This window comes from Balearica regulorum, chromosome 14 (genome assembly GCF_011004875.1).
Source record: "Balearica regulorum gibbericeps isolate bBalReg1 chromosome 14, bBalReg1.pri, whole genome shotgun sequence".
NCBI lineage: Eukaryota > Metazoa > Chordata > Aves > Gruiformes > Gruidae > Balearica > Balearica regulorum.
The window spans coordinates 16788600-16814684 of NC_046197.1; the positions used below are offsets into that span (position 1 = coordinate 16788600).

At 46.3% G+C, this 26085-nt stretch overlaps 1 protein-coding gene across 5 annotated transcripts in view; it reads left to right on the top strand.

Annotated features, from left to right (window-relative positions):
* The first annotated feature begins 246 nt into the window (after nt 1-246).
* The window catches only part of KLHL3 (kelch like family member 3), a 51182-nt gene continuing 25343 nt past the window's right edge, over nt 247-26085 (top strand). For 2 of the 5 annotated variants that reach the window (XM_075766304.1, XM_075766307.1), the window contains exons 1-4: nt 4907-5098; nt 12587-12703; nt 15616-15722; nt 21072-21193. In XM_075766304.1, the coding sequence (XP_075622419.1) occupies nt 5085-5098; nt 12587-12703; nt 15616-15722; nt 21072-21193 (360 nt within the window). In that variant the 5' untranslated portion in view covers nt 4907-5084. Of the gene's footprint in view, nt 588-4906; nt 5099-5336; nt 5465-12586; nt 12704-15615; nt 15723-21071; nt 21194-26085 lie in introns of those variants that run through there. The other 3 variants (XM_075766306.1, XM_075766303.1, XM_075766305.1) reach the window with 3 other exon arrangements.

Here is a 26085-nt window from a genome sequence, read left to right on the forward strand (position 1 = left end):
TACTCACCCAGCACCAGCTAGAATCTGGGCTTCCGCTCTGTGGTATCAACGTTACTTTTAAAGCCTCTTTGAGGCATGAGCTTGGTGATGAATCAGCACCGTGTGTGTTTGGGAAATGTTGCATCGGGTTCGCGTGTAGCTGGTGGTGACGGGGAGCTCTTGGTTTCTGTGCACTGGGGGAGTCAGCTGAGGGGGAGTTGAGAAACATCACCTTTGGAAGGAAGGTTGGGAAGGAAGAGCTGGGCTCATTTTATTGCTTGTGCTGCCCTAGGCCCAAACTTTAGCAACAAGCTGGTGCTGCATGCTCTCTAATGCCTTCTTACAGCTTGTTTTCTTTCTCCCTCACAGGGTGCACTTCTGCGTGGAGAGAGAGGATGGGAAAGCTGAGCCCTGAAAAGCACACCGCGAAAGTCCAGTAAGGGAATAGAAACCTGAGCTGAGCCCCTGACGTACAGTTTCCCACTCTGAATATGCTATGGAGATTGAGCAGAAAAAGGTGTTTGCCCAGAAAATACCAAGCAAGATGATGAATGACAATCTGTTATCTGCCAGGAAGACATGCTGCATGAACAGTTTTTTCTGTTCAGGTAAAATAATGTGCCTGCAGAAACAATCTTGCCTAAATTTTTGTGTGTGGCAGCTGTGTGATTTACTTATTTGTGTTAATGTTGTAGCATGTTGTGTTACGATACTAGCATGGTGGACTGTGTTTCTTGGCTTTTGCAAAGAGCAAAAAAGGAAATGTTTTAAAAAATTTCAAGAGGAGAGTGAGGCAATGAGTGTACAAGGAATAATAGTAGAGACACCTGGGTTGGGGTGGCGAGATCCTGAATGAGAATAGGTTTGTTTATGCTGGTCTCTGAGTTACAGTATACAAGTATTAATTAAGGCATACAATATCTTTATGAAGCATATAGGTAGATTCCCCATGTTACAGAAGGTGGTGGTGGAAGCATTAAGGCATATAAAGACAAAGAATCACGTTAAAACGATATCTTAACACTTAAGCAAAAATTTTTGGGGAAAAAAATCCCACATTTTGGACCATAGCCTAGACTCTTTCTCAAGTCCATGTGTTCAGTCTGTAGTGAGACCTGTACGCTTCAGTAGGTGCAGAAACAGGAGCCAGAACTGAGGACTCATGAGGCAGAGGGACTTGGTAGTATTTAGGCATCTGAATACTGGCCTTTGCCTTTGTTCCAGTGCCCACAACAGCTGTTTTTACAGCTTTCTTCCTGAATGTTAATTTTTCCTTTTGTAGCTCTCAATTCTAAACCATAAAATCTATCTGGAAAAATCTTCCATCAAGTTTCTGATAAATACGTAATAAAAAAAATAAAGTACAGGGCAGGAAGTCTGCGCTTCTGACATAGCTAGCTGCGAGTGACATCAATTGCTTCTGTTACAGGAAAAAGTAAGAGGAGGAGCAGGAAGAACGTTTTCAGCTGATCTGTTACTGCTGTGTAGGGTGAGCAGTAGAATGGTTCACGCCCCAGCAATCACAGCCAGGGGTGGTTATTCTAAAGTTGGTAACATTATGATGAAACTATTGGAGTAAACCCATTATTTTTATAGGAATGGTGATTTATGTTAAAGATTAAAGGAAAACACCACAATTTTGCTGGCTGCTGGCAGACAGTAGTGTAAAAGTGGGACATTTACCAGCAGAGGGCAACAGTCCCAGAAGCGGATGGCTTCTGCAGCATCTCCTCCTGGGGAGCAGGACCCTGGTCTGGGGAAAGAGCTGGGGTGGATGCGCCAGCCCCCTCTGCTTCACAAATCACAAGCTTCGGAAAACAGTGCTTCAGTGGGAGTCTCTTACCTCTTAAGCTTCAGCTGCCAAAACATCACTGATTCCAGCTCTGGGAAGGTCTCTACCTAGAAGGTCTCCTAGAGCTTCCTTTTGAGCCTTGTGGTAACTTGGATCCCCATGAGTTGCTGTAGTAGCTAAATTTTAGCTGCTGTTTTGGTTTTGTTATGTGAAAGTGATCTGGCATGCTCTAAATTCTACAGTGGTTGGCCAGCAGATACCTTCAGGATTTCTCTGCTAAGGCGCCTCGTGCCCTGGGTCCATTGGGAGTCAGTGCGGTACCCGAGTACCACCTTCAAGTGACCTCAGTTAGCCACTGAGATATCGAGGCAGCTATTTCAGTAGATACCTTTCACTGTTTTTTCTTATGTTAATTTCCTTAGTGTACCTTTTCCCAGAAAATGTATGATTTAAATATAGATCTATCTAAATGAATATTTACTTAATTAGAATCACAGAATAATTTTAATTGGAAGGGACTTCTGGGGGTGATCTGGTTCAAACATCCCTCAAAGCAGGACCAGCTTCAGGTTTAGATCAGGTTGGTCACTCAGACATATATAAAAAAAAATAAGTTTGATTATGAGATTGAGACATACATATTTTAAAAAACAAATAACTTAGGCTGGGAAGCAGCAGCCTTGGAAGCTTCCATGAATGCAGTGTTTTATGTATACCTTTCACACTCTTCAATGCAGAAGCCATAGTTTAGGAAAGATGATTAATAATTTGGTGGCAGGGATTATATAAATAAAAAGGAGAGCTGCTGAGGATAGCAAGTTGTTTATGGTCTGGATCTCTGGAACCTGTATATTGGTATATACCTGGAAACAGGTATATGCAGGGGAGTGAGGGGTTCCTGGCTTGCTGCTTGCTCTGTATTTAAACTGTATGATCCTGTGCTGGACTTTGGGGATGGGGTCCTTTCTGCTGAAGCTGTGGAGATTGACAGGCTGTTGTCCAGGTGTATTGATGCTCTTCACAGAATTAAATTCTCAAAAGCACTCAATATGTTTTAGTTACAATCTCAGGGTTAAACCAGCTGCCAGACTTTGGGCTGGGAGAGAGTTTTGGATCAGATTGGCAGGTGCTGGGTTTATTCCCTCCTTCCTGGCATTTTTATTGAAGAAATTCCTTGCTGTTGTAGGGACACGGACAATGCTTTGATCTCTTCTCTCCCTACATCTCATTGGAATTGGGGGGAGGGGTGTTTGGTCTTTCATTGTAGATCTGAAGATTGTCACAGGAATCTGGAAAGGTCTTGGTGGGCCAAGGAACAGTGGTACTGGTTGGAACGGGCATTCTGTGGACCCTTCTACTCTGAGCATCAGTTATGGTGGCCAGTGATTGAAGGCAGATTAGATGTAGGAGAAATTTAGGACTACTTCACACTACGAATTTTTGAAAGAGGCTGGAAAAATTCCACCCATCAGGTGTTACTTATTCCTTTTAACTACCTGCTCTTTCAAGATCTCAATCTCTGCACTTAAAAACACACAAAAAAATTTGTCTTGGGGTTGTTACCTAGTCATGATTATTTTGCAAGGCTGCTATAAAGATAGTCTCTGATTACTGGAACATGCCTTTGACCCATTCCAGCAAGGACTATTCACTGGTTTGCTCTTGTCCATCACTGGGATTTACCTTTCCACGGTTGCTCTTGGCATTTGTACAGTCCTCTGGTTTGAACTTGTGTCTTGCAGTTTTGTATGTTGTGCATCAAAAGTGTAAGACTGAATGGACACTCGGGAAGTACTTGAGGATCTGATAGTTTAACAGAATTCTCAAAGGAAAAATGCAGGAATTTTGCCCAAATTCTGTGTGAAGTTTGACTTCATGGCTTTATCTGTATTTCTTTTGTTTGTGGGGAGGCAGCCAAATGGTGTTTGAACAGCAGGACTCTCAACTCTCCATCTCCATGTGACTTTGATAAAGTACTTTAACTTCCAGGTGTGTTAAATTTTCTTATCTGAAGAATGGGGGTGATGACTAGCTAAGATTCTCAACAAGCTTTTGAAACCCTCATGTAGAAGGTGCAATAGCCTGTGTTCAGTCGTCATTGCTGATGTATTTTAAAAGTTGTATGAAACTTAGGTTGGTAAGGAGGATGACGACACAGTTTGAGGTGAAATGTAGAAGAGCGAGGTATTTTTATTTACAAAAGAGATGGAATGGCGTCTTGCAAGAGAAATCTTTTGATGCTTCTACTTATCTCTTTGCACAAGAACATTTTATGAATGGAAAAGCAAATGTTTGTCTTTATTATAATTAACCTCTAGGGCCTCATTGTTGCAGAATAAGATTAGAGGAAATCTTTTAATAAAATGCCAAAAAAATTATATAAAAGTCCCTGCATTTTTATCAATTGGAATAAAAATGGCAAATGTGATTTAGTCCAGTGCTTCATGCTAAATAGCACCTGCAGTTTAAAAGGGCTCGTGTTGCCTGTGCAGCATGTATTTGGCCTCATAGATTGCGTAGAAGGACAGCAAGATTTTTATAAATTTGGGAGCTGGAGGCTAGATCCAGCTTTCTGCGGAGGGAGTTGGAGACCTGGCGGGGTCTCTCTGTTGTCAGCAGGTCTGGGCATCTTCCCCTGCCGCTCCCTGTGCACGGGCGTGACCGTGTCCTTGCTACCGGGGATTTTCAGTCCGCTAAAACTTTTCTTTAGTCTATAGATCACAAGGATTAAAGTGGTTATGTGCCCTCAGCTCATCCACCGCCTCCCCCAGAGACCAGCTCTGTGGCACTGATGTAAGGACTAGGATCAACAGCCGGCGGATGGGTGGGTGGATGGAGACAAGAGGTGCTCCCCCCGGCTTGCCAGCTCTCTCCCGTCCCGCCGCGTTCCCGCTCGCCACCATCACTCCCCGGTAGGACGGCTCGGGGCGGTCCATTGACCTATTTCGTCCCTTGCTGCCGTAATCGGGGGCTGTGCCAGCGGCTCTAAGCGGAGCCCGGGCCAGGAGGGCGCTCTCGGGGGCGGGGGCCGGGCCGGGCGGCGGGGCCGCCCTCCACAGCTGCCGTTGCCCGGAGACGATCGCAAGCTCGTCGGGGTTGGGGGGGGGGGGGGGGGGGGGGAGAAGGAGGAGGCGGCGGCGGGGGGCGGTGCGGGCTGCGGCGGCGGCAGTCGCTGCGGCGGGGCGCGCCGGGGACGCAACGCTCCGCTCCCGCAGGAAGCGGCCCGGGGCGGGGGCGGCCGCTCGCAGCCATGCCGGGCCCGGGGTGCTGAGCCTGCCCCGCCGCCCGCCCCCGGCCCCCGCCGCGCCGCACAATGGAGGAGGAGAGGTAGGTACCGCCGCCGAGCCTTTGTGTGTGTCCGCCCTCGGCAGGGGGAGAATGGGGGGGGGGGGGGGGCAGCGGCAGCGCCTGCCCGGAGGGATGCGGGATGGGGATGCTGTTCCCCGGGGAGGGGGATGCCGAGCCCCGGGGAGCTCTCCGTGGCTGTGCGCAGGCATGCGGGACGCGGCTTGCGGGGATTCCCCCCCTCCCCCCTTCCTGGCCTCATCGCAGAAGGTATTTCTGCGATGAGCGCCTGCCGTGTTATTACTAGATGTTGCAGTGTCATGGTGACAGGCTGCTTCGCCCCGAATACCCAAACAGAGAGAACAGGGTGGTGTTTCAGTAGGATGTTCTTTATATCAGGATAACGAGGTAAGGGAGGCTGCTCCGGTGGGTGTTCTCTAAAATCGCTGGCGGAGGTTGGGAGGGGTGGGCAGGAAGGTGGGCTGCGCGCTGCGGGGTCGCTCGGTCCACGAGATGTGCCTTGGAAAATACAGGGCTTGTGTCTGCCTTGGATCTTGAACCTCCAGCAGCTGACTTGGTCATTCAGTTGAAGACATACGCACTGATATTCGGTGCTTTTCTGAGTAATGAATGAAAATCTGTAACGTCTGTGGAGCCTTCAGGTGTCAATTTTCCTGTCTGTGTGTGTGTGTAAGCTGTGCACCGCACGGGTGTTACGGCGGGCAGGAGGGCATCCCGTGTCTCCCTTGCACGGTAGCTGGGCCATGTGCACTTTATTTCCTGCAAGGCAGCTATCGCGCTCCAAAATCTGTGTGCAGAAGTGCTCGCAGAGTTGACCTGATGTCCACCAAACGTGTAAGAGGTTATTGCTCCGCAGAGACTTCGTAGATGCCAGAGAGACATTCAGTGTTTCTGCTCTGCCTTCGTTCTCCCTCCCCGCTGCCTGGCTGCCTTTTGCATGCCATAAGCTCACGCTTCAAACTAAACATTAAGCTGGTTTTGTGGGTTTTTTTGTGTGTATGTTTTTTTAAAAAACAGGATATGCTGAGTGCTTCCTTTTGTGCTGGTGACCTTGCAAGGGGTGGGGGAACAGAGAGGGGGCTTGACCTACTGGTAGTACTAATCATCAGGGCTTGACAGAAGTTTTGTTTTAAATATTAAGCTGGAATCAACCCCCAAATTCTGGAAATTTTCCCTCTGAGGGAAAACACTCGCAGCAGCCTGTGGGAGTTGCTCTCCAAGCTCCGAAGGGCAGCTTTCTACCCTTCAGTGACTCAAGGGTTCCAATTGTTTGTGTGTTTAATCTGCAAAACAAAACTTTGAACCTGTCGCATCTCTCTTTAAATTACATTGTAGGGTTTCTGCTTCCCATGAGGGTGTGAGTGGCCACCTCTGGATATTAATCCAGTTATTAATTGATTTTAAGTGCCTTGAAATCTTAGATCATCATGCTAGATGCCAGCCCATGGATTGGGTTTTCCTTCTTTTTTTTCTTTATATACAAATGAGTCTAGTATTTGAGGAAGTGGAGCTGAGCTGTTTTGATACCCCAGGCTGGGATCATCTTTGGCACGATTGCTTATTGCCTTTTTTTTTACGGTTACCAGCAATGCTTTTATTTTGACTGGAGACCTTTTGCTGGAGATACAGCAGTAAAAAAGTCACTGGGAAAATACCTGGACTGTTTTGCCTCATCCTTTTTTCCCAGACCATCTGTTTTTAGGACACGAAGGACTGTCCCCATCAGCATGTTCTCTGCCTCTGGAAGTGAGGAATGATTACCCAAATTGCTGCTTGTATTTCTAGTTTTCAGGAAGAGGAAAGCGGTCCTGAACTGGTCTCAGGCAGTAGCAATGTGGGATTTGACTCTTGACAAGGAAAGCTGGAAATGTTCACCTGCTTTCTGGTCCGAAAGGGCACGTCGTGTGGGGACTGTGCCGAGGCTGCTTTGCCTGCACTGAGCAAGTCCTAGGAGGTGTTAAAAAATGACCTTGGTGGGCGAGCACCCTGGGCTGGTTCTGTTCCCATTTTTGTACTTTTGCCCTGCGTTTCAACTCAGATCTATGTCATTCAGATCAGGCCTCAAATTTTACGCTCTGTGACTTTCCTGACAGCAGAATTCCTCCTGGTTTTTAACAGTATTGCTTTTTCCATTTTTGTAGTGGGTGAGGAACACGTTATTGGTGCTTGCATCACCTCTGACTCTGGTCCCAAGCCTGCTTGGACTCAAATATCCTGGTAACTTGTACATCCGAGTTGTGCAATGGTATCGTGTGCCCATGTCATTGCACATGGGCAGAAGCAGCCAAAGGCAAGGGGGATTTAACCTGGAACATTCACATTTGGCAACAAATTATTTCAGACTCTTGATTCTCTCTCACAGTGCTGATAGGGATTTGCATTTTATGGAGAAATTACATAATGCTGTGTGATTGGGCGTGGTACTCTGGTTCTGAATTTGCAAGATGTGCTTGAGTTTGAGGGGAAAAAAACCTGGAATACTAATTTTTTTTTTTTGATTGAAGAATTAAAAACCTTCTAATTTTAACTTTATCTTTGGGTGGGGGTAGTATTTTCATAGTACTTGAGAAATACAATATATGCCTTTGAAAGCGAATTGTTTTGTCATATTTGAGTTATTTTGTGTTGTTTCCATTACTGTCAGCAAAGACTTTTCTTCTCAGTAGCTCCTGAAGTCTGTTTTTCCCCTGAGGTCTCCTTTGATGGGAATATCCTTTTGGGGAACTGTTGTATACCAATTGTGGTTTTTTTTCTAAGCTAATGTCTCCATGTTGATGTAGGCACTGAAAAAAATCAACAAAATAGGAAATTATTGCTATTAAAAAAAATAATCCTTTCCATTATGCTACCTCCCATATGTTTTAATGATAATATGTTTCTTTGAAATCCTCTCAAAATCCATCTCAGTGTTTGGATTCCTTCAGTCGCATTGTTTTTACTATCTTTGTATATGCCTAAAGACAAATGCAGAAATTGAGATTTGTATAAATATGCCATTACACTGACATCTTTTTCCTACTGTGTCTGCCTGACTCGAGGAATAAAGCTACTGGGCATAATGCGCCATGATTTTGGTCATAGATTCTAAACAGAGTTATTGCAGTTAAGGTGAGACGATTTTTCATTTTGCTGAGACTAAATATTTTCGTCTCTGTTTATCTGAGTAGAGGCATTTAAGGTTTGAAGACTAGTAACTGTTATGTATCACATTTTTAAACCAGAGCTATGTCAAATCTCTCAAACTGAAGATTAACATTTTATGGTGATGATTGTAACGTACCCCACAAAGAAGCTCCATAGGCTTTGCAAATTTACAGTTAGCACGTCACCTTTAAGTTAATATAAGGATATGAAGTGCCTGCAGTGTTGGATTGCCCGTGCCGCTGGAGGGCAGGTCGCCGAGCCCTGTTGACTCTGGCCGACCTTGGGGGTCCGAAGCTCCGTGGTGTTATGGGACAAGCCAGGAGAGCAGAGCTCAGCCTGTGGTGTGCGGGCAGGAGACGAGAGCAGCTCCCAGAGACCCCTCAGTGCTGCACAGAGGGATGAGGCTGGGCATGTCTGGAGTCCCGTCACCTCTCCAGTTTGAGAGCCTGGTGGAGAGGGACCTTTGTGGTGTCCACATGTGGGCTAGGAGCTGAGCCCGGTGGCTGTTCTCCCAGAAGCAAGAGCCGAAGCTCATCCTTCTCTGCTCTGAAGGAGAGCACAGTTGAGATCTGCCCCTCCTTTAGGGTGAACTCCTGGCACCAGTAAAGCCAGTGGTAGAATTGGTTTTGGCAGAGATGGGATTTTGTTCCCATGTTTTACCAGCTCTCTGCACGGCAATAATCTTGCCAGGGGACAGTTTAGCTCTAAGTAAGGCTTTTATTCCTTCACGTAATCTACAAAGACATCTGTAATTACTGCTGGTAGCTAAGGCAACCCAACTTTATAGTTGATGCATGCATGCAGCAAAGCTACGGGTTATGGGTTTTTAAAATACCTTTCTGTTGGTTGGTATGCGGCCGTGCTCAGGCAGGAGCTGTGCTGTGAGCCCGCGGGTAGCTTGAGCTGAGCCCTGCTACTACTGGGTCTTGGAGAGGAGGAACACGGTGTAAACGGGGTTGTAATTAGCTTTGCTGCCTTAGCTGGGGACTCTCAAATCAGGGTTCATTTGTTCTGCTTGGGGACAGCGTCGAAAGGCCGTGCAGGAGGTTGTGGTGGGATTGGCGCTTTCTGAAAGTAAGACCCTCTTTGCTTATTTTAGGAGAATCTTGCTGTGTCCCTGACGAGAATGTTCATCTGTCCCAGGGAAATTAAATCATTTGTCCATTCGCTCAGTGCACGGACTCGAATAGCCCAGGAATAGAACAAATTGCTCCTGGCAGCTGGCTTGCGAGTCCCGCTGGTGTAGTAGGACATGAGCTAGGCAAACGTGAAGGTGCTGGGGGGAAAGTCTCTGTGGTCACGGGGCGCTGGGGCTTCTGCATGTCCGGGTGGTCTCGGCTAGTACCTTCGATCAGAGGACCCTGTTCCTCCTTTGCTTTGCTCCATTAATATAACAACAGTGTAATGTGTAATAATTCTTAGCGCTGTGGGGAAAAAACCCTTGGAAAAGGGCTATGCAATGCGTGGTTTGGTCTTCTCGGGGGTAGCTGCTGCTTTGTGGCAGGTTGCATTTGCTTGGAGCGTTTAGGTTCTTGCATTTTTACGTTGGAAATGTGTTGGTGACCTCTGAGAGTGTGTGCATGGGGGTGTGAAATCTTTCTCCCAGATAAAATCATCCTCCGTCCATTACTGGAACACAGTTCTGTGGAGGCTGAGTCAGTCTCAAAGATGAGTTAAAGGCTCCGGGCCATTAATTTTTCAAATGTGTTGAGGATGCCTTTTAGGATGCTTTTTAAAAAGTTACTTTTCATGCTTTTTAGGAAGAACCGATTGATCTTTTTCAGAAATTCTGAAGCAAGGTTTTTGCTTTCAAAATACACCGACAAATGTTGGTGGAGTCAAGGCTTTATGAAGGCTTGTTGATCTGACATTTACTTTGGTGTTCAATGAAACTTGCCATGTCCTTTGAACTGTTATCTTTTGCCAGTGGAAAAGTTTGAACGTAATGAATCTTTGGTCTCCCTCACTGGAGTGCAAATAAATAAATAAATCTCAGTGGTGTGCTTTTGCTTATTAAAGAAGCCCCATGATTTTTGTGTGCATCACTTGATTTTGGGATCCCACGAGGTCTGCGTTTGATGATGACTGAAGCAGTGTCCCATGGCGGTCCAGCTGTCCTTGCCACCGCCTTGTGGTTTCACTTTTTTTTTGTTTTTATTTCTTTTGTTTGTTTGTTTTGTTTGCTTCCTGTATGTGTTTCAGCTTTGGAGACTGAAAACTTGGCAAAGTCACTTGCACTCAGAGCCTCATTTTTCACTCCTTGGCTCCGGTGTGCCGCAGTGGCAGGTTTAGCTGTTTAAAAAGCAAGGGTTTACGCTGGGGTGTTCAAAGCTGTGGTCAAACTTCACTCGGCTTAAGATTTTGACCAGGGCTTTTGATAGATACAACACTGAGGTTCAGCTGAATTTGGCAGACTTGTGGAAGAGCCGACTGCCGCCGCTGCTCCGTGCCATGAACGCTGCTGGCGCTATGTGCGGCACAGAATGAGTTCAGCTTTCTTTGGGGACAGAAAAGCTGGTTGTGTCGTTGCCTGGTATCATCCCTTGAATACCGAACATTTAACAAGAGGTATTCTTCTTTCTGATTTTTTTTTCCTTTTTTCTTTTAGTTGGCCATATTAAGCTAATTGGATGATGACTGCGACGCAGTCTGGGAAGTTGTCTCCCTCACTGGGACATGTGCTGAGCGACGTCGTACTCAGCCTTGCGGCTTCACTTATGACTGAAAATATTTCATTTGCTCAGCAAAGTGAAGGAATTGGACTTGGCTGGTTTTGGGCATTAACCTTTGTCTCAGGCACAAAGCTGGAGGCCGCTCAGTATGCAGGCGTGTATTCGAGCTGCGTGCAGCTTGGCTGCTTTTCAATGTCTTGTTTCTAGAAGGAGGACAACGCACCCTGCCAAGGACAGCTGTAGGGGCAAAGAGCTTCGTGTGGTCTCAAGGGACGTGGTGCTGGTAACGGCCACCGGTCAGGAGCAGGCAACGAGGAGGATGCAATGTTCAGCAAGGGCTTCACATTGTCAAGGGGCTGCAAATTGTGAATAATAGTGTTTTTCAAAGGAAAAGTTACTGTGAGAGAGTATATGTGTATATAGATATATATGTACATGCATGCACACCCTAGCAGAGACTGGTAGGCTGTTCTGGGGAAGGATTCCTGCATACTTCCGTGTCTTTGTACCCTTGTTCAGAGATCATCTGCTGGTCACTGGTAGAGTCAGGATGCTGGGCTGCCTAGACCATTGGTTTGACCTGATTCAGCCTTTTTTATCATGATACAAGCCCAACTAAGAAAGGTGGCAGGGAGTGGGGGCAAACCTGAAGCTGAAGGAAACTGTCCTTTGGGAGGAAAACTCTGAGAAGGTCTCCAATCTGATGCATGGTAGTGATGGGATTACTTCCGAAATCTGCTATTCACTTGGGGTTGGCTTTAGACATGCACAATCTTGCTCGTCTTGTCTTGTTTGCCTTTGCCTGCTGGCAGGTTTGAGAGGTGAGCAGAACTGGAATCTGGCTCTAAGTGCTGCTTTTTTTTCATAGGTGGAAACCTTTAGCTCTGAGTGATTTCACACACTTTCAGATCAGGGAGGTAGAGATATCGACCTGATGTCAATTCTGTATAAAGAGCCGATGCTGCAAACAAAGTAATGAGGACACAGATGTGCCTTAGGCACCTGTTGGCCTGGTTAAACACAGCACACAACTGTGGGTGTCTGGTTTGACGTTACCTAAACAGCTGGTGGTTCTGGTGGGAAAGTCTGGTTTAATAATTCTTTCTATAGATTTCAGTAGCACTAAATAGACCTATTTCTAAAATGGAAATGGGATGTGGCCTCTGTAAAGCTAATGCTTTGGAAGCTGTGCAGGGAGTTTTAATAGTCCTTTTCTACTTGCCTCTGTAGAAGAAGATAAAGTCATGTATTGTATGTTTGCGTTTTTCAGATGGGACGTTGAAAACTGAACTACTCTTTCTCTGTATGGATGTTAAAGTACCCATGGTTCTCTTGTAGTTCCCAGTGCTAAAGTCTATTTCTATTCAGTGAAGCAATTATGTTCTGGCTTGAGTTTCAACTTATACTGCTTTCATGGCCTGAAGCCTGTAAGGCTGGTCTTTGTCCTCAAGGGTTTGGCACTTTTTCCTTTTCTTCCCTGCTGACTGAAATGTGGGCTGGGTTGGCTTTCAACATCCGTGCAGAAGTAGCTGCATTTTGTGATGCTCTTCATATGGTGAACCTGAGCCGACTAATAAACATGCAAGTAACTCCATGCATAATGCCCTGTGCTGCAGTTTTATGATACTTTTTTTTTTTAAAGTGTCATTGAATCAAACTTTCTACTCCTTTTTTTGTTTGTCCCTGTTTTTAGCATTAAGCAGAGTTCCCGATCCTCTGAGGCAGCTGAAGATGAAAAGGACCAGCGCACAGTGACAGTCAACCCCTCTCACATGAGAAAGGCATTCAAGGTCATGAATGAATTACGGAGGTACACTTTTGACTTAATGGGCGCCCTCTCCGGTGTAGCAGAAATGTGCTGGTTGGAATAGAAAGGCTTCTAGGAGACAGAGGAAAAAAAAAAGTGCCATTTTTGTCACAGCTAATGGTTGCGTGTTAGGGTATTAATAAACAAGGAGGAAGAGACAGCTAAAATATAGCCCTTTTGTGGTGGGTTGCTCTTCCCAATCTCAGACCTCTCTATCTTCCCAGCAGAAGGAAGTCAGCTATGGCTCAAAAACATTATCTGAGCAATAGCCTTCATTTATAGATGATAATTCATTTAGTCTTTTCCATTACTTACAGCAAATTCAGCTGTAAACTATGTTCTTAGCTGAGCTAATGGTCTGAAAACCAATAATAGAACATTACAGACATTAAGACACCTACGTGTAATTACAGACCAAAGATTATTAATGTACTGTTCTTAGTCTCTTTAACTAACAGCGTCGTTCAGTCTAGGCTTAGCACTCCAAAGCAGGGGGTGAAAAAAAAAAAAGCAGCAACTCAGGAAGAATGTCAGCTCTCTACTTGCAAATTTAAAAAATCCTGATATTGGTTAAAAGACAAGACCTTGGTCTCTACACAGCTGTGTGGGTACAGGGAGAATGGAGGCTGAAAAAAATAGCAGCGAGCACAATCTTCAAGACCTGCTGTCATTGCATCAGCAATGTGGTGGCAGTGGTTAAACCAGAGTTGTTTCTTGGTTGTTGTCATCCCACGAGCCAGATAGGAGAAATGCTCGCTGGACTTCTACTAGTTCATTTGAGTCCTTTACCGTTCAAATAGAGACTTAGAAACCCAATTTTTACAATAATGCCTGTGGAAAGTACATGTGTCATACACGTGAATGTATGTGCTCCCTCGCTATCCAGATGGTATGATGAAAGCAGATAACACCCTTTACTCTTCCTGAATGCTCAAAGTACTCAGAAGATGCTGCAATAGCCACCTCTCTTCTGTGGATTAAGTAGTTTTCCAATATACGCATTCTCTGGTGTGGAGAAGGATTAGAAATGTCTCCTTCCACAGATGTCTGACAGCGATCCTCAGTTGCATAGGAACAGAAAATGGAAATATCCTTCACTTGTAACAATTACATGAAGCAGAGTTTTTTTTTTAATTGGCATCCCTCTAGTCCTTTCTTTGTACTGAAAGCAAAGGATCTGAAAATAGAGATTTCTGCAGCTATATTCAGAAACCTATTGTGCTACTATTATTCCTTTGTTAATTGAAGCATAGTGGGAATAGCTGGAGATGGACAATGTTTCTTAGTGCCTGTAGCTAGCTAGATATTGTGCAATACCAGAGTGATAAAACATAGAAGACTGAAAGCTGCCCTTAAGCACCTGTTTGATGTTTTCTTCTTCTGGGCACTCCTTTTTGTCAGCTCCTGCTGCTGTTCTGGAATATACAGTTCTCACATCTATTGTATGTGCATTGAGCTTTCGATCCTTTAAGCTGTCAACAATCAGTGTTAATAGCTGCCTTGAATAATAGTGCCTCCATTCAAATGCATCCACAAACCTCATACAGAGGGTCTAGAAAAACCTTGCTAAGCCTCTAGCCTATTTGCTATATGTTGCTCACTTGAAATTTTTAGTTTTCACATGTAGATGAAATGAATTTCATGAGTGGTACTTTAGATAACTGTAGTCCAAAGAGGAATTGAACAGGCCACCTTTTACATAAGCGGAAGGCTCCATTAAAAGACTGTTAATGAGCTCCCCTTGTTGCCATCACCCTTCCAAACTGAGCTGAACATAAAGCACGGACTACCAGTTCCTATGTACTGGAGAATCCTGTTTTCCAGCTATAACCTTCCATTTCACAAATAGTTTTGTTCATGTATTCCAATATATGGAGGAGGAGACATACCTAGCCCATTAGAAGCTCTCTGTGTGTTTATTTGATACGCAGTTTCCTAAAGACAAAGTGCAGCGTGGTGATAAGCACTTCTGAAGAGAAGGCGACATCTAGATTTACGGATGCTGATCCTTTTTCAGGCTTGACATTTGCAAAGAACACCCTTATTTTACATTTGTATGCTCAAACATCTTAAACGAACTTATTGGGAGGCTGAGCACTTCTAGCTGTCTGCATCTCCGAAGCCCTGTGCAAACATTAACTAATGAATCCTCAAAGGACATACTGGGGCTGGTAGAAAAGGTCACTAGTTAATGAAGTGACTTTTCCAAAGCTGTACAATGAGTCAGTGGGGGAGCTCAGAAGTTTTTTTGTTTCTGTTTAAACCCCGTGCTTTATCCCAGTGACTCTTAATCCCAGACTAATTCATGTGGTAAACAGAGTCCTCGGGCCCACAGATAAACTCTAGTGATTGACATCTCAGCCAGCCAGGGCTGGTCGGCCCTGGGAGATGTTTTGGTGGTCACGTTCTGTAGAGCCAAACATGGAAGAACGTACAGAAATAACTTAATTTTTCAACTCTGCCTTTCCCCTGTGGAAAGATGAAAGTGTTGCTAGTGTTCCCTTGCACAGCTATTTCTTGTCTTACAGATCTACAAGAGCTTGGCTCCAGGGAGTTCCCAAACTCTTTAAGCTCTTCCGAGCCTTCTCCAAGCCCTATTGTTTGAGAGGTGGAAGGAGCCCCTTACCCGTCCGTTCTTTGGGCAGCATGTATGCCTAGTTTGGCTTCCAGATTTTTTTTTCCTGGGAAAAGCAGAACCACAGGCAGGGCTGCAGCATCAGGAGGATTCAGGCTTTGCTTTGTAGGCGAATGCTGATAGGAGCTGGTAGCTGAAGGATCAGAGGATCTTCCGCTGGGGTTTGGCAGAAGCTCAGGTGCCTTGGCTGTAATGGTGGGTCTTCTGCTTCTGTTTTTCAGGCTATACCCATGTACCAGGAGTTCTGAAATGATCTTTGTCTCTTTTGGTGTTTTTCCAGCAAGCGGCTCCTCTGTGATGTGGTGATTGTGGCCGAAACTGTGGAGATGGAAGCCCACCGCGTGGTCCTTGCAGCCTGCAGCCCTTATTTTTGTGCGATGTTTACAGGTGCTCTTCTCAACACCAGACACTGCGCTCGAGTTGAACGAGCCATTGCAGATCCAGAGGCTCCTGGCTGTGTCTCTGGCAGGAGCCGCAGCACAGGCAGTTGTGGTGGCCTGTGGGGAAAGGATTTCCTTGAGAGGAGTAGGGTTAGGTCTGCAGTTTGCTACACTTGATGGATGATGCTGGTCATCCTTGGCTAATTCCTTGAGGCACAGTATATGGGAGCGGGGTGGTTGTATGGGTTTGGGATGAGTGGGTAGCATGAGAGTCACAGGAAGGTTACTGTGAGGTTTGGCTTACTGCTTTTTGGGTTGGCTTCCCCCCCTGCCCCTAAGACCTTGGGTCATGAAAACACATCATTAACATCAAGCACGTGTGCAGTGCCCTATATGTTCATGGTGCACATCAAAGAAGTTGCTGGCACAAGAGTTGTGGTTTCAAGGCTCAGCCCTGCCGATGCTCATTTGCAGTCACAGATGTTTAATCTCCCGTGGCACTTTTTGCTGCTGCCTGAAATAACACCGTTGTTTTCTCGATCCCAGTGTGTTTTAGCAGCCCTACCTTTTTGCAGGGTGCGTGGCTGCAGTCCGGTATATTTTGGTAGTGGCAGATGCAACCTTGCTGTGAAGGGAAGAAAAGGACAAAATTTTTGCTCTGATCCCTATAGCATGGGCCCTTCGGAGACTGTGCCCAGGCGGGGCAGTAAAAAAAGCCGTGCCAATCCCAAGGCAGGGGAGTGACCAACTTATTTAAGTCTTTCCAGTAAAATTAGTCTGGACGGGAGCTGCTTAGGTTCCTTTCCTTTTCCTTGCCCTCCTTTCCAGGATAGGAACTGACTTAACCAAATACAAAGAAAATGATTGTGCTCCAGGGAATGGTTGTTACCGTCCCTCAGCTTCAGCATAAATGAAGTTTGGGGGTTTTGCCTTTGGGGGTTTTTCATGTTTCTTTGCCTAGGAATTGCTTCTTCCTTTTAAAAGCCTTGGGATTAGACTTTGTTTTATTTGCTTTACTGGAAGCAGAACACAGCATTGCTCAGGAAAAAGCTTGTCATTTGGGAAGCTTTTTTTCTCCCTTCTGTAATGAAGGGGGTGAAAAAACCACAGGTCTAAACAGATGTCTGAATGTGATACGAGATATGAGGTTCACCATGGTGGCTTTATCAGTGTGGAGAGCACTTGTGTTTCCCAGGGCACCGGCACTGCAGGGTGGAAGTGGGTATTGGCCGTGGTGGTGAGGCAGAGAGCAAACCCTGCCCAGAGGCAACCGTTTGTGCAAGGCGGCTTGTGGAGCTCCTTCCTGATGAGAAGTTGAAAAAAGAAAAATTATTGGAAAAACCCTCTGCTCCTTAGAGGTCACCTGAGTGGGAAGGTGGTGGCGTGAGGCTGCTCATGTTTCCATGCAGGAATTCTCCTGGCCTTGTAATCCCTCATGCTGCGAGTTAAACAGTAATCAGCTAACCGCCGTCATGTGGCTGGCTCGGCGGCTCCCCTCGGCTGGGTGACAGCCTCGGCGGCCACCCGTCCCCTCCCCCTGACACGTCCTCGGGGACAGCAGGTCAGGCAAAGATGCATTCTTCCTTTGCTCTCGGTCCAGCTGGTCCCAAATTTCTAAGGTCTGGATCTCCCTCTTGCAAAGACCGAATGCGTGATCTCCTTCCAGCTGTGTGGTGGCTCACTCTCAGGGGGATGACGTTTTGAAATCACAGCTTGAACATTAGTTGGTTGTTGTGGCTTTTTTTTTTTTTTTTTTTTGTATTGCACAGCAGTGATGCAACCCGAAGGCTTGGGGGCAGCTGCAGCACGTGGGTGTTTGCAGGACTGGGCAGGAGCTGCTTGTGCACGCTGAGTCCCTGCCGGAGGAGCCGCTTTCTGGGAGCGCGGGGAGCTGGAGGGGACGCCGGCAGTGCTGGTGGCCACATGGTACTGAACACTTGGTGTAAAGCTGTGAGCAGTGGGAACCTACCTGAGAGCCACAGCTCATCCACCTTCTCCTGGTGCTTGCTCTGGGGGCACCATCCTGGTGGATTGGGCCTGAATTTGGACTCATAAGTGACCTTGTGATGACATTGGGATCTTTCCTAAGCCATCTAGTGTCCTCTGGTTAAGCACTTCTCTTTGAAATAGCCTTGGGAAGTCCAAAAATAAACAGGCACATCTTCTGTTTGTATCCTCCACTGCTGAAGGAGACAGGACCCAGCAGTTCCTAACTGAGTGTCGTTCCCTTGCTGGTTTCTTGGAGTATTTCGGATGGTGGCTGGTCCTCACTGGCACTGTTCTGTGGGGATGATCGGTGACAGTAATTTCCATTAGGAAAACGCAATTGTTTCAGAAAGGATAACAGATACTTCAGTGATGCTGCTGGGACTGCTCCTGTGAGGTACCTGGGCAAATTTCACAGGTGCTGAAGGAGGAAGCAGCAATGCAGAAACCTCCCCTGCAGCCTCGTGCGCTGTGGTTTTGTTATCTGATGCACTTGTGTATTCTCCTTCAGCACATCTCTGACGCAGGAAACAACAGAAGCTGTAGCTGTGCTCTGGGAAGCCTCTCTGGAGCGCAGTACATAGGAGACAGGGTGAGCTGCTGTGCTGGGTAAACAAGGCGCCTGGAGCTGCTGCAGTTTACCCTGTAGTTTGTCTTGTGACAAAGCAACAGAGCAGAGGGGAATGGAGAAAGCACTGCTGGGCACTGCGCATGATGCATGAAGAGCTTGCCTTCGTGAGGGGCCGGTGTCTGCAAAGTCTATACCCTAAAGAGGCTCTACTTGGAGCCGCTCTGCCTGTTTTACCTGCCTTTGCTCCCCCCTACCCTGTCCCTTGCGTCTGCCTGACCGCAGCGGTGTGGGACGGGGTCTGTGCAGCGCCTTGTGCAGAGCAGCCTTGCACCAGCTGGGTTCTTTCTCAGCACAGCCCTTATGTATGAGAGGTGATGCTAGTGCTTAGAATTCTGTCATTCAGGTATCAGTAAAATGATACTTGTGAAAGACATCTTAGGGGGTGGATTTTGTGAGCTTTAAGACGCTTTTTTTTTTTTTCCCTGAAGGGATGTGGGATGAGATGCCTTAATTGACCCATCATTCAGCTGCCTGCAGCTGTGCTTTAGAGATGCTTTTGCCTTGAGTCTGTGCTTGGAGGAGGGGGCACCTCGTTGCCCACTCCTGTTCTGCACCAGCCCCTGCCTTGGCTGGCTTGTGGTGTCTTCGGGTTCTTCCTTGCTCCAGAGTGAGAACATATCTGGTGCAGCATCCTCTGGCAAGTTGTGGGCACTCGATCGCGCCAGCCTGGCTGGAGGGGTTGGGTCCCATCCGACCGTGGGACACAGCACACGAGACTCCCCTTTGTTATTGTGCGCTGGGCTGTCACCAGAGCAGAGGCAGCGGAGGCTGTTAGTGTGCAGGGCTGGCAGCTTGCTGGTGGGTGTGGGAGCCCACACAGCCTTTATTTTTGTTGTGGCATTCACATGACACAGCCAAAGACAGATGATGTTATCTGGTCGGTCCCTCCAAGCTATTTCTGCATCCATCTCCAGGTGCATGTGTCTGAGCCTCCCCTCTGCCCCGCAGGGCTCCGGCTGCTCTGTTTGCCCCTCGCTGTGCAGGCGGGGTTTGCTCCTTACAGGCACCCCCAGCTCCACACAGGCTGATAGGCGCTGGCTTGTTCTCAGACGCCCCCTCTCATCTCTGGAGATGTTTGGTTTTTTTGGGGGGGAGAAAATGTGTGAAGGAGATGACATTTATTTTGTCAATTAAGAAGTCCTACCTCCTTTGAAGGCCTCCCAAATGTAGGTCATTTATCCCTTTGTACTTGTATATTTGTATTCATGAGCTTCTCTGAATAAAAATTTATTATATAATTTTAAAAATTGAAGTTGGGGCAAATACTATTTCAGTCTACATTTCCCTTGGGACATTGTCACCTCTTCTAATACGGTTTGACCCCACTCCTGTTGTTTACCTCCTTATTGGCATAAGTGAAGTTCACAAAGTTCAATTTCCAGGATCCAGATTTTACTCAAGCTTGGACCCCCTTTAGCATCTGGCTCTGTGCTGTGCACTTCTTGTGCCCGGCCACGTCTTGCCGCACGCTGTACAGCGGTGTAGGCTGTAATTGCTTCTCACATAGGCTGCAGGAACTGTTTTTCCTCTTAATCCCACAGCAGTACTGAGTCACCAGATTTCTTAACGTAGTGATTATTCATGCCCAGGCTTAAGAATTGACATTTCTTCATGGTCTCCTTTGTTTAGGTTTTTTTCACTTACAGTTTTCTTTCCGCTTGGGAGTTTGTTCTTTCTTTCCTGTGGTTCCTCAAGATTGTAGTGATTAAAACCTGGGTGAGGTCACTGTGTGCGTGGATGCTGGAAGGGGCCCGGGGAGTCCTTTCTCCTCCTCCCCACAGCATGCTTTTGTTCCTGCGACGTGCTCCTGTTACGCGCAGGGTATGTGTGTGTGGTGCCTGCACAGCGTTGGCCGTAACAGCCACGGGGAAGGTGTGCATAAAGCACTGGCTCGTGTATAGGCTCTTACACAGATGTGGTTTTTGCTTGTATATCCATAGGGGAAATTATTGTTCTAGTTCTGTGTGTTTGGTGTTTTTTGTTTTCATTTATTTTTATATTTTGTATTTGGAGAAAGGATACAGTTTAGATCCACATGTTGCCTTGTCTCTGGGGTGCAAGGTTGGGAAGGAGAGAGATGAGAAATACATCTTTTTGCACAGTGCTTTGCATAAGGTGTAACCATGTGGACAGGTTAGAGCAGAGTAATTTAGGAAAGAAACCAGCAGTGCCCTGGATGTAACTGCTAGCATGTCTGCTTGTTTCCCTCAGCAGGCTTCAGGTTCTTCCTAAAGAAAGAGGGTAATGCTCTTCTGCCTTGCTTTTATTGTAGGGTGTACCATGAAGCACCCTAACTTAGCTGTTGCAACTTGCTCATCTACCCCTCTGTCTGTGTGTGTCTATATATATATAAAATAATAATAAAAAAAAAAGCCCTCCTAAGACTTGTCCACAGTCTCTTCAAGTCTGTCCCTGTGATGAGACATGGTTGAGGGGTGTACTGGTTTTTTTAGCTCCTATATGTGTTTGAATGCGAGTGAATCTTGGCAGGTTCTTTTCTGGCAAGAAGTAGAGCTTGTTGCATTTACTGGCTTCTTTTATTTTACACTAGTGTCTTCAAATGTTTAGGTGTTTTTAGGTGGCATCAAGAGGCTTCTGAGAATCTTGCTGGTTGTCCTTCGATGGTCAGGGATAGTGCCAGGGCAGTCTTTTAGTCGGATACCAGGAGGATGTGCTAGATATATGGGGAATGTCCTACAAAGCAAACTCTAATAACTGTCCTTTTGAAATGAATTTCAGGAGACATGTCTGAAAGTAAAGCCAAGAAGATTGAGATAAAAGACGTTGATGGGCAGACCCTAAGGAAGCTGATTGATTACATCTACACTGCCGAGATCGAGGTCACGGAAGAGAATGTGCAGGTAGGTCTGGTTCAGTGGCTCCCGAGGAGACCCAAGTAAAAACCTTGAAACTCAAAGGCTCTCAGGTCCTTTGGGGGGGAGTGATCTCTTCAGGCTGTGGAAAGGAAAAGGTTGAGCTTGAAAAGAGCTACTTCCAGCCTCTGTTCAGTCTTCAGGCACTTTGCTGCTTTCCCCGTGCTTAAGTCGTGTTGCATTTAGCTTTTGTGTCGAGCTCTTATAATGAGAGTAGGCATTTGCCTTCCAAGAAGCTGTGCTGACTTGTGGGTCAGTCTGTCGAAGGTCAGAATAGACTCAAACAAGCAGTGAGTCAAATGCTGGTTTAAGGTCATGGCCGAGGAATCTGGCTGTTAGTTTTTAAATTCTTCTGGGTAGTTTGAGTTGTTTGGCAGAGCTTTGAGTGGAATATGTTGCTCAAATGAGGGCTTTCTTCCTTTTTTTTTGTGTGTGTGTGTGCACACGCTCTGTCTTGAAGAGTACTTTGTGGTAAATATTTGTCTAGAAGTGGAAAGAGTAACTGAAGGGCAGCCTACAGATAAAGCGGGATGCTGAGGAAGAGAGCGTTTTGCTGTCACGTGGCTGGAGCTGCTGGTAAAGCTTTTTCTTTGACTCTACTTGTATTTGTGGTAAGAAAATGGCAGTGCACTTAGCCACTGATTTCTGGAAGGGACGCTGGGAGCTCATGTGTGGATGTGCTTTTTCAGTTGGTCTCCGTTTTTGTTTGCAAGTGGCAGTTTGAGTTTATCTTCCTCTGTGACTTGAATGCTAGGCAGGGTTACAAGTCTGGGTCTGTGATGCGAGAGAGAGAGAGGGGCAATGCTGCTGCGTGCTTTATGTTGACTTGATGAAGATGGCAAAATTAGACTAGTTCTGCTTGAAATGTTCTTGCTGTGGATGGGACATGCTTTTGTGCTCCAGTCCCTTGGGGGGGGCACGGGTTCTCGCTGTCCTGTAGCATGTTGCTCTTCCTGCAGGAACGGGGACAAAACCCTAAGCTATGTCCGCTTTTTTGCCATCCTTCATGATCGAAGTCTGTGGGTGCCTTTTCTTGCCTCTTCTGCCCCACAGTTTTACAAACTTGACTTTCTGGCATGCTCTCAACCTGACAGTTGTCACATCAGTAGAAGTGTTGCCCCGGTTGCCCTACGCTGAGGCTGTGCAAGCCAGGCTGCTGGGGACCAGCAGTGAGGAGACCTTTGAGGTGCTGCTACAGCAAAGAAGCTGAGGCTCAAAGCCAGCTGTGGGTCGCTTGGACTAGCTGTCTGCTGTGCAGCCCATGCTTAATTAACAGTCTATAGTCAAAGTGATAAGGAGCTGAGATACAACATTACTTCAGGAATACGTAGTGGGGAGGGTAGAGTTCCTTGGACCTCTGGGATCTTCCGTTGCTGGAGAAAAAACAACATTTATGCACGTTTAGGCTGGTCCTTCTTCCTGTGGGAAATGTGAAGACTATATCCACGTGCTTTCTGAAACGTGTGCTTTCCTTCCACACTGCTGGTCCTTAGGTGGCCCAGAAGCACCCACTTGGCGCGTGGGACGTGCTGAGCTCGGGATACCATCTGGCGTGCTGGTGCCAGTCAGTCTACCCTGAATGAAGCTTGCTTGAAGTGACTACACGTGCTCTGGCTGTGTTCCCATGAGAGCATTTCAGTGCTCGAGTACAGCTGCACCTGGGTATAAGCAGCGTTGCGGGCGCTGGAGAGCCAGCTCAGTCCCACTCTGTGTTGGCAACGCAGACCTGCCCAGAAGGTCTATGAAGAAGTCCAGATGTTACCTTTTCTGAGCAACTGGAGAGCTATCTTTTTTTAGTAAAAACCAAAGCCTGCCTTCTGATGGCCTAGAGATTACAAAGAGTTAAAGCCCTCCATCTATATTTTGGCTCTCATCTTTCAGTAAGATAAAAAAAAAAAAAATGTAAGTTTGGTGAATACTAAGGTTTGGGCATAGTGTTTTTTTCCCTGATCTAATAAAGCAAGTTCTTTTACTACAGGATTTATTTAAATAACCACTCTGTGAGTAACTGTTTAGACTGGAGATAAATTAATTCATGGGAGCTAAGAAATGAAGCTGATTTAAAACAAGATTAATTGACCAGTTTAAATTTTATTATGTGTTAGATATCCATGTTGAAGATATTTTATGGAATTTATTATTGTTTTGTGATGAAACCAATAGAAAGTTTAAAGAGAAATTTCCATCTTGTCTCTGGGTGTTTTACCCCTGAGCAGAATGGCATAAATAGGCTAATATTCACCTGCAGCCACAGGAAGAAGAGTTTACAGAAAAGAATATTGAGTGATTCCTTGGAAAGGTTCACATCAGTGAAGGCAAACAACAACAAAAAAAACATTAGGCTCCTTGCAGTCTCTGGTTTGGATTGGCAATGTCAATCTTAGGAAGAAGTGAGCAGGTTTGGTCCCTTCCATTGTCGTGCCCTCCTGCTGCCCAGCTCTGTGTCAGCCAGCTGGAAGGATGCTGCCTCCGTAGAGCTGCTCTGCAACGTTCCTTCCCTGTCTTGCTTTGAGCGTGGTGAGACCTTTTCTTTTCCCAGCAGCTATCTCCTGCAGTCTCCTATTGCTGTGCCATGAGCTCTAATTTTCTAGCAGGGTGAGGGTGCAGTTTAAAGGGTTTTTGTGCAGTTTGACATGCAGTTTTCCAGACTTCCTCAGCAGCTGAAAAAAGCGTTTTCTGGGTGTAGGTGACAGGTAATTTCACTGTGGAAAATACAAGAGAAGATGATTGCTAAATGGCGTTAGCTGAACAGATGCAGCCAAGCTACCGAAACATGTGAATAAATGAAAAAACAAGTTCTTGTCAGTGAGCAAAATAAAATGAGAGCAGAACTGAAATGAGAAAAAGGTAACATGGGAGTGCAGGAGTGAGTGCTCCCAAGTGGCTCAAGTGCTGAGCGGTGCCCAGCACTTCACAGCAACAAGCCTTTTTACAGTCTTTTCATTGTTTCTTTTCTAATGGAAACCTGTGTCTTTTTGCTTTTATAGACCTGCTATGGTGTTCAGGAAGTGAGGCTCTGTTTTCCTAAGCATCTATTTTTGTAGCTGATTGTCATTTCATTGCACAAAGTGTTGTTTTTTTGGTGTTTTTTTTAAAGTAAGGAAGGATGTGTGTACAAGGGGTTGAGTCTGTACAGTCAGCTCCAGTCATCATCTATGTAGTGAATTACTGGGGAGTTCATGCAATTCCTCCGCAACAGTATATCCCAAGCGTGCGGGTGAAGGGGAATTTCAGTCCACCCTAGCTCCATGAGGGAGAGCGCTGAGCCCATGTGGTAGCAAATACTCTCACCTAACTCTCTTGTGGGTATATGGGTGAGAATTGCCCCAACAAATGCGATCCTGCTTTATGCATTGGAACCTCATTTTTAGAGTGATATTTCAAGGCAATACAGATGCAGGAGTAGGAAGGCTCAGCGATGATGGATGATAGGCTTCTGTGCCAAGCAGTGTTTTGCTTCTGAACACACACTTGGGATTTTAACCTCCCACTTGTTTGGAAGGCACGGAGCAGGGGAAGAACTTCTGTCTTCATTGCAGTCATGTTGTAGTCTCAGGAAAATCCATCCTGGGATTTCTGTCCTGGCTGCCTTCTGTTGTTCCTCTTTTGTTGCACTCCACATCAAGGTTGGTTGTAAAGACTCATATGCATGACAAAAAGATCTCATGCATTTGAGGGTGGAGCTTGATAAATTTATTTGGAATAAACTTTTTGCCATGCAGTTTCTGTAAGTGCGGAAAACTAGAGTGGCTGGGGGAAGGTCACAGATGCTCATGTGCAGCTGGCTGGCTTCAATGGAAACCATATGCATGTGTCAAACAGAGCGCAGGGCCTGCTGCTCCCTGCCTGTATGGAGTAGCTGGCTGTTTTAACATATCAATTCCTTGAATTTTTCAGTTAGGTCCTGATTTTGCAGCTGAACTGGCTGCATTGCTGCTTGCTTTCCAACACTCATTTCAAACCTGCCAGCTTGGTGAAGAGTGATAGGAGCACAGTCCAGCGATGGAGAAGAGGCTCACCATGACACCCTTGAGCAGAGCTGAATGAAGAGGAGGTTTGGGAGGAGGCCTCTCGTTCTCTTAGGTGGTCCTGTGAAGACACCTGGACCTCTGGCTGTAGGCAGTGAATAAGTCCCTCTTCAGCATGTGGCACCCGTCCTTACTGGTGGCACTTAATTACTTGCTGGCAGCGTGAGAATTACCCTCCCAATTAAGAAAGTCATTACCATTAGGGTTGTAATGATTCCCTGAGAAAAGTCCTGATTAACCTGATTTCACAATTAAATACTTACGAATGAGGTGCAGCATACACGTGTGTGATGTCCTTGTATACTACCACAGTTCAAGATATGTCTCATATAGAAAGAACCAAATCTGAAGTCAGCTGTCTGGAGGAAATAGATATTGAAACTGTCAGCTTTGCAGACGTAATTATAATAAAAAAGTGGCTTGAGAAAGGAGGAAAAAAGCTTTGCTAGAAGTTGTAGCACTTCCTTTTCAGAAGTGTGTTTCTGCACCTCAGCTTTCCCTAGGGACAGGAGTTCACAACAAGGAAGGAGAGTATCTGTGGCAGATGCAGCTTTGATGATAAAGGGGTGATAAGTGGGTCAGTTCATCTCCCTTCCCCCTCTTCACTCCAAAAGCTGCAGCTATGGTAGGTGCAAGCCCAGGGTGAGGCAGAGAGCCTTTCAGCTCAGCTTTAGGAGATGCAACAATTCAGGGCTATCTTCCTCCCCAGAGCAAAAGCCACTTGCCGTACATCGCCCTCCTGGGCTGCTGGAGGGTCCTAGTCAAGAGCAGGGGTGACTTCTCTGGGGCGTTACAGCTGTTGGGATGGGGGCCTGTCCTACGCCTATGGAAAGTCTTTCAGATTGGGTTGGC